Source organism: Folsomia candida, unplaced genomic scaffold (assembly GCF_002217175.1).
Source record: "Folsomia candida strain VU population unplaced genomic scaffold, ASM221717v1 Fcan01_Sc005, whole genome shotgun sequence".
Lineage (NCBI taxonomy): Eukaryota > Metazoa > Arthropoda > Collembola > Entomobryomorpha > Isotomidae > Folsomia > Folsomia candida.
In genome coordinates, this window is record NW_019091197.1 from 10,493,134 (window position 1) to 10,502,034 (window position 8,901).

General features: G+C 38.6%; 1 protein-coding gene across 1 annotated transcript; it reads left to right on the plus strand.

The window, feature by feature from the left end:
• The first annotated feature begins 7,689 nt into the window (after nucleotides 1-7,689).
• On the plus strand, nucleotides 7,690-8,901 carry LOC118435934 (carboxypeptidase B-like). Its single transcript, XM_035852465.1, has 5 exons — nucleotides 7,690-7,769; nucleotides 7,839-8,048; nucleotides 8,120-8,201; nucleotides 8,269-8,653; nucleotides 8,717-8,901. Exons 1-5 carry the CDS (start codon nucleotides 7,690-7,692, stop codon nucleotides 8,899-8,901), a joined length of 942 nt encoding a protein of 313 aa, XP_035708358.1.

Consider the following 8,901-nt stretch of genomic DNA (forward strand, 5'->3'; position numbering starts at 1 on the left):
TTTATCTGGTTGGGGGTGGGGGGGGGGGCGGGTTGGGTTGAAGTGACCCACTTACTACTCATTCTAATGGTTAAGGTCAACAAGGCAACTTTTGGATACGAATTTTCGTATGGACATGCAGGTTTTGGTATTGGTTACAAAATCCGTGCAACGAATGGTGGCGTGCATGGGAGGAACCGTGTCAGTAGAAATACGAAAATTGGGAATAAGAACCCGCTAATTTCCACCAAGGACATAAATGACTTGATTGCCTTAGTTCCCATAGAGATTGCCATTTTGGGTTGGCCTGGAAATAATTGCAAAACAAATTTATCCTTTGGGTGATTGCCAACTTCTCCAAAGTGCATTTTATCATCGTTATAATTGATACATTATACAGCCCGAATTAGAATATTTATGTAGTCACTTAACTAGACTACTTACTCATGATATACATCTAACATACATATGTATGTATATAGACACGACGGATCGATACATATTTCATAGTTTCTACGCAAATATATTGTATAATTTAATACTTGTTTGCGCTATATGTCTATGGATGACGATATATAAATATTTATTTGTCTAGGTGGACACGCAACCAGCGATCAGTTGCTACTGTGAACGCAGTAGAGGAAGAAATATGTGTGAAAAGTATAATTTGCAGGTTTAGAATATTAAATTAAAATGCATGTGAAATCAAATGGATACAATTTTATTGGGTGGATCAAGAAATAAAATTTTCAACTTCAGGAAACCCCAAAATCGGTGTGACTGTAATATAGACAATTAATTTTAAATATGTGAATGACAGCTTAATTAACAACAAACAAATTGTACAATCTAAGCACCACTTTCCTAATTACGCCATTTGGAACAAATTCCTTAATCAAATAAAAATATCATAGCAGTTTATTCATTGAGAAAGACTACCTGATGGGGTAGTTAGCCAAACCCAAATCAACAGCTTTAAGGAAGTATTCGCAATTATAAATTTAAATTCTTAATATGAACTGGACTATATCAATTGTGTCAAAATCTAATAACCTATAACAAATTAATCGCTGAGTGATGTTTTGAAGCGGTGAAGACATATAGCTTGCTGGTGTTTTTTGTCATTTCAGAATGGTGTTTGCCGAAATTTGATCAATATGCTTTCGGTACCGTTTTTGCCAAAAACGTTTTGGAGACTGGTACACAATTGCAACTTGCAATTTTTATAACACAACTACCGAATTTACCACGCATTTCCCCGAAATTTTGCTCTGGATTCCGTTGTTTAATATAGAGGACATTGTTGTTGATCATTACAATGCTTTTGTGAGTATAAAATATTTTTTGTCTGCTCATAACCTAGGTTATGGTATAGTAAATAGTTTAAGTTGATCAAAAATATGTTTCACATCAGATATCTCCTTGGATAATGAATTTATTCATATAATTTTTGTGCACCAATACTGCACCCGCTTTATTTATGCTTTATTTTTCAAAAAAAGTTACAACAAAAAAGTAACGCATACAATTGAATTTTCAGGCGATTAAAATCAACTCAGGGTAAAAGGGTCAGGAATTGATTTGATACGTATTTTTCCACCGTCCATCACACCCCCCGTGACGTGAGTGGGGGTGACATATTGACCTTGCGTCCCATGACCTGACAATGCAAAGTAATTTCGCCAAGAATTCGCTTCAGTTTCCCTCGAATTCCAGTGATTAACTAGAAAATTCGTCAGAAAAATTTATCTCGTTTTTTGACCTTATGACCTTAATATCTAGTGGGTGGGGTCGAATTTAAAAAAATCTGAGAATATAAATTTCGCCCAACAGTCCATATTTTCCAAAACATCTGGAATTTTGGAATTCCATAAAGAACTGAATTTTTTAAAAATATTTGAACTTTATATGTTATTAGTTATGACAGGATGCGCCAATAAGCCTTTCAGAAAAAATAACATTAGCCGATAGTTTATTAATTATGCTTAAACCATAGTTATTATTTAACCCAACTTATAACACATGACAAAAAATGTGTTAGTCACACTTAGAATGTATTAAGAAGCATGACTCCTTATTTACGGCTTTTCTGCGGAATCGCAGAGAACTGTGTTGTTGAAAGTGGAGGCAGAGGTCGCATGCCTTCAGTTTTTTTAATCACCCATATATAACCCATATATCTCAAATCAGTCTCATTTTGACTGGCAGAGTGAGAGGATCAGCACCAGCACTCATGTTTTTAAATTTGGTGTGACTGGTGCGCATAGGTGCGCTGCTTCCGACCTCCGGTAGTCGGAAGCAGCCTCCGGAAGTCGGAAGCGCCGTTTTAGTGTCGGAAGCGGAGGCATCGGAAGCCGGAGGCACAAATTTTGTCGGAAGCGGAGGCACAATTTTGTCGGAAGCGGAGGCATCGGAAGCAGGAGGCACAAATTTTGTCGGAAGCGGAGGCGTCGGAAGCCGGAAGCACAAATTTCGTCGGAAGCGGTAGCACTAGAAGCCGGAGGCACACATTTTTTTGGAAGCGAACTCGGAATTAATTTGGCAGAGCACTCGTATCATTTATCCCAATCATGGCGGGCGGTGTAGAAATAAACACACACGACTTTGTGCAATTGATCATCTGTTTCTTGTATAAAATCGAAGAAAAACTTTATTTATTTAGTCCATGAAGTGTGAAAATGTCGACCACTAAACTAAAGCAAAGCAGATTAAAATATTCGTCTCCTTCAGAGACAGAGCAAAATGGACAAAGCTCCTTGGTTGTGGATAAGGATAATCAAGCAGATTCTGACGTTGCAGAACAGGATAGTGTTAAGAAACCATGGGTAGCTGAGTTGCGACCCTATTTTAAATATGAAAGCACTCAAAAAAATAATGCGGGCAGAATGGTAATTACAATGGCGTGCAAGTTATGTCCCGCGATTAATTCCTCAGGCGAAGACAAGCCAACTACAATTACAGACAAGACCAGGTTCAATTTTGCTCGACATTTGCAGGTCACTTGAACTCTTTAGCTTTGCTAAATATATTTACGAAACAATTATTAATTTTTGTCTAAGGATAATGAGGGTTGTACATATGTATGTATTTCAGAGAGCCCATCCAATGCAGCACAAAATTTATGAAGAAGATACATCTGCCCAGGGTAGCAAATCAGTGCCTACCAGCGATGGTACTGCGTCCTTTATTATACAAGGATTGAAGAAACCTAATGTTAATCCGATCGACCTATATCCGGCAAAACATTCAGTTCAGCAAAATTTTGAAAAAGCTCTGCTGGAATTTTTCGTACTTGATTGCGTTCATTTGGATCTAGTGAGCAGACTTGGGTTTCGTCGATTGTTATATCACCTTAATCCAAAGCTTCAAATCCCACATCGCAGAACCCTAAACCGTCGTTTGGATGCGCTGCATAAGCAGGTTTAATTAATTCGAATTAAACTTACCGACTTGACTTACCGCGTGAATACCGACTTAATTGAAATTAATTTTCTAGATATCTGACCTCTCGCACACTTTACTGAGGTCAATGCAGCCACGAACAGTGCACCTGGTCGTGGATATATGGTCATCCAGACAGAAGAAGTCTGTCATCGGGATAAAGGCTCAATTTATTAACGGCTGGAGGCTGCACCAAGTTATTTTGGGGTTCCGACACTTCCCCGAATCACATACCGGGGAGAACATTAAGAAATGCATAAATTCCCTTTTGGAGGAATACGGCCTCACAAGGGACCAGGTAATTTTGCCGAAAACTTAAAATTTCAAAATGTGCATGGCAAGGGCCGCTTGCCAGTTTTTTTACGCTATATACATATTTATGCGTATAAATATTAACTACATTATATATATATATGTAGGTGGGCACAGTCACTGCTGACAATGCGTCGAATGTTCTGGCAGCGTTTAAAATCTCAAACTTGGATGTTGACCACGTTACCAGCCTTACCGTGGAAGATGACGGCGACGAGGAGCCGCCGGAGATTATGTTGGATACAGAGGAATGTGACATCAATCCAGATAATACAGACTCCGAATGGGGTGACTTGCAAGGCGATCATCAAGACGATGAAGAAACTATTCAGATGGATTCGACAATCGAAAGAAATGGCTGCTTATCTCATCTTCTCCAGCTAGCGGTGAAGGACGCCTTCTCTGAATGCACTTTAGCAACCGAATTGATTCAAAAAGTTAACCGAGTGGTTAATTTTTTCCACAAGAGCAATTTCTGGTACAATCAACTTAAGGAAAAGGTCAACAATCTATGTTGTTGAAACCGTGCACTACGAGATGGAACTCACAATTCCATAGTCTGAAAAGGATTTTTGGCAATAATCGCCAAGAGGTAATTTCAATATAATTAAGGATCATGAAATTCAGTTTTTAGTTTACTGGTATGTTTTATTTCAGATTGATTTTGTAGGAAAAATTAATAGCGCGCTCAGTGAAGCAAGGAACAAAGCGCCACGCCCGCGTGCCAAAAAAAATGACACAAAAAAGAAAATGGTAATTTGAAATTTAATAAAAATATTAATATTTTGGTAATGACATACTTAGGTTCATAAACACTTTTAGGGTCCTGCAAGTCGCATTGGTCACGTAGAATCGGCACCTCGTAAAGAAAAAGTTCCCCCTAATTTCGATGAAGATGATGTTATCGCACTTAAGACTATAATGGAATTGCTGGAGCCTTTTTCTGAATTAACTGATAAATTACAATCGGATGGTGTGACGTCTTCATTGGTTATTATTGGAGTCATTCATGCTGTTAAATGTAATACACAGTGTGGATATTGATTTGAAAATGTGATGTTTTCAAGTCTAATCTCAATTGCTATTTTGCTATGCAATTTAAATAGGTGCGAAAGAAGTCTTAATTGAGGAGGATATAGAGCCGGAGCTAATCAATAAGCTTTGGGAATTTAAGAACACGTTATGCTCGTCAATAGTGATACGATTTACACGTGATATGGAGACCGGTGACCCAATAATTAACGATTTGACAGGAAAACGACGCCGAATTGTAACTTACAATGTTATGAAAAATAAAAATTTCGTCTTGGCGACCCTGCTGGACCCACGTATGAAAGTTGTCCCTTTTAACGGTCAGTGAAGTATAAAAACCGCATTATTTGTGACTTATATTTTTACTGAGTATTTATTTATTTTCTAGATGACAGCGTGGATGACGATGAATTTAAATCCCACCTCCCCACTGCGGACGAGGCAATAAAATATTTGAGAGACGAAGTCAAAAATCTGAAACCTATTACAATTACCCCCCAATCACCAGATGCAGACAAAAATGTGCCTGAGCAAGAGCAGCCAGTAAATAAGAAGAAACGAACCATGTTTGACTTAATTGCTACTCCACGCAATGATTCCAAAGCCACTTTTGACGAGGTGGATGACTACCTAAGTTCGTCCCTGCTGGAAGAAACAGATTCGCCTTTGCAGTATTGGGAGCGCCACAAAGAGAAGTACCCGTTCTTATCTGCCCTAGCTCAGATATACTTATCCATACCGGCGTCGTCTGGAACAGCAGAAAGATTATTTTCATCCGCTGATTCCCTTAATCGAGCGCGACGGGCTCGATTGACTATCGAAAATATAGAGAAAATGTTGTGCTGTCAACAATATCTTCTAAATACCCTTGATTGCCCTTTGGATAAATAAAGCTCCGATGACGACTAAGAATATGAATAAACGATTTAATGTTAGAGCTTTACATTTGGTGATAAATACATACATATGTTATTTAGATCTCAGTAACTCATTTTTATTTGTTGGAACACTTTTAAATGAATAAACAATTAACTTTTTAGCCGTACTAACCATGAAAATATCTTTCTTGGTCACCATTTCCACATTCCTTGTGTTCATTTCATAATTTTTTAGATTTGCGAGTTTTACGAAGTGTTGAAATTGGTTCTATAAAGTATGGGGAAAATGTGGAAACCCGAAATTTAGATCCTGTCCAACTCCGCTTCTGAAAAATTTTGTCGGAAGCGGAGGCATCGGAAGCCGGAAGCACAAATTTCGTCGGAAGCGGAGGCATCGGAAGCCGGAGGCACCAATTTTGTCGGAAGCGGAGGCATCGGAAGCCGGACGCACAAAAGTTGGCCTGGAAGCGGAGGTCGGAAGCGGAGGCAGTTGGAAGCTGCGCATCTATGGGTGCGAGTAGGCATGATTTAGTCACCTATGATGATTATATTGGCACGGTTTTTTTCAGCAAATTTAGCATAACTTTACAAAAAGATGGAATTTGGTGAAACTGTTGATTGGAAATGAAAGAGCATAAGTATCGCCACAATTACTAGGGTTGAATTAGTAAGTAATTTACTTGTGGTAAAGGATACGAAGCTGGATAGATGTACATTTAAATGACGATGTTGAGAGATTCGTATCTTTTACCACAAGTAAATTACTTACTAATTCGAACCTAGCAATTGTGGCGATACTTATGCTCTTTCATTTCCAGTCAACAGTTTCACCAAATTCCATCTTTTTGTAAAGTTATGCTAAATTTGCTGAAAAAAACCGTGCCATTTGTTCAGCATTGCGCGATATGGTGAGAGAGATGTCGCAAGTATCTCCCTTTCACCTTTAAACCTTTACCATCAAACCCCGTAAGCAAGGAGAGCCATATATTGTGACACGCGATACATTCGTGGAAGTCAGACAGGCTTTAATTACTTTTTGCAATTGTCAAATAATATTTAAAAAATCATTGTATCAATTCGTGGAAATCCATTGAATTTTAACTGATTAGTTTAGTTAATTAACGTAATTACTGCAGAGTACATACAATATGGAAAGATTATCACATTTACCACATAAAACTCGGTACAAACAATAGACAAATTTTCCATGTACTACATACGCACAGCCTCTTACTACATAGTTAGTTAGCATCCATCTATTTATAATAAAGCCTACGTACGTATTTATGTACTTATCTAAACTACATATATATGAGTAATCAATACCGAGCAGAGAAAAATTTACACAGTATCGAGTGCATATGCGAGGTTTCAAGTAATATAAAGCAGAGGGGATTAAATTTCAGCAATTGTCTTGTCATGTTGACTAAAATTGATTAACCAATCCCGTCCCGGAATCACAATTATCCAATTTGTGACGCCCAAACAATCCGACCTCCAACATTGGACATTGGTTGGGTAATTTCCCACTAACGAGGGAACCTTTTTGGTGTCATGAGGTCCCAGCATAACTACTATGCTGGAAAAAAACATCTGTAATTTTTTCAAAAATTGTACAATTTTCCAAATTTCAGGATGGTGTTCCAAATTTTTTTTTTCGAAATTTCAGAATTTTTTTTCAAAGTTTCAGATTGTGAGTAAATGCCATTGAGATTTCAGAAGTGAGATGAGCTAGGGGCGTGTGGTGAAAAGTATGCTTACGCTGTTAACAACAAGGGCAAAAGTGACGGTTCCGCGCGTCAGAAAAATCGTGACCACGTGTCCAAATTTCATTTTAACACCTAAATTTATCACATCATCGGACTAGTATTTAAAAATACGTCGAATGTATATAGTGGTTATGCTGGAAGCTCTAAGCACCAAAAAGGTTTCCCTCGTAAGTTGCACAATGCAATCTTATCAGCATTAAATTCCACATCGTATAAAACCTTTATAAAAACAAGTCTACCTTACCTACTAATTCGCAAACTCTTCTACCCTTTTGAACATGAAGGTAGCGATCTTCGTCGCCTTAACGCTGGTCGTCCTGACCTCGGGGAGTCAAACTGGCCTTCGACATTTCAAAGGGTTGGATCCAACCTAAGTATATAATTATTACTCCTTTAATAGTTAACATAACTTGCCTTTGTTTAACAGCTACCAAGTCATCTCAGCTTTGGCGACAACGAGAGAACAGTTGGACGCCTTGAGGGTGCTCTACTTTATCAACGATTATGATTTCTGGACATCGCCAAACGGCCTTGGGGCCACCGACATTATGGCCGCACCAGAACTGATCCCACAACTAGTACAGCTTTTAACGGAGAAAGGCATCGAGTTCGCGATTAAATTTGATGATGTAGAAAAGTAAAGAGAACTTTTTAAATCTGCTCATAATTCTTTGTCACCATGTGTTTACATAATATGTAAGTACGTAGGTTGGTGGAAGATGAACGAATCGCAAATGCAAAGGCGTCCATTGGAAGAATCGACTGGACTTCGTATCAGCCCTACGACAGCGTTAGATAATAACATTTTTTTTAAATAAATTTACATATTTAAAATATTTAGCCTATATTTTTGCCAGATCGTACAATTCTTGACGACCATAAATTCCAATATTGCCACTGTATCCGTAATTGGACAAACTACGGAAGGACGGGACATTCATGTTGTCAAATTCTCAAGTGGCGGGCCGCCCAAAAAGTCTATCCTTATCGACTCCAATATCCACGCAAGAGAATGGATCGCTGGGGCAACGGGAACTTGGATTATTAACGAACTTCTAACAAACTCTGCCAACTATACTGCTATCCTTCAAGAAGTCGACATATACGTCATCCCCATGATCAATGCTGATGGTTATGAATACACTTGGACTTCTGATCGCATGTGGAGGAAAACTCGAAGTGTCAATGCGGGCAGTTCCTGCATGGGTTGTGATCCTAATCGGAATTTCCCCTTCCAATGGGGTAATATGACATTTTGCCACTCTTGTGGAGACACATAATACATATCTTAACTATTCCTACTAGCCGGTGAATCCACATCGTCCGACCCCTGCACTGACATTTATCACGGCTCAGCACCACTCACAGAGCCTGAGACGCAGGCAATCGACCGTTTCGTAAGGGAGTCAGAAGCGGCAGGAGTAGAGTTTTACGCCTACGCGTCTCTTCATTCCTATTCTAACGTAATGATAATAAATCTAAAAGACTAA

Bases quoted from the DNA above. Each gene is read 5' to 3' on its own strand.
- LOC118435934 (XM_035852465.1), top strand. From the start codon at position 7,690: ATGAAGGTAGCGATCTTCGTCGCCTTAACGCTGGTCGTCCTGACCTCG. The intron at 7,770-7,838 runs GTTGGATCCAAC...TTTGTTTAACAG, and splicing joins GGCCTTCGACATTTCAAAGG to CTACCAAGTCATCTCAGCTT. The intron at 8,654-8,716 runs GTAATATGACAT...TATTCCTACTAG, and splicing joins GAATTTCCCCTTCCAATGGG to CCGGTGAATCCACATCGTCC.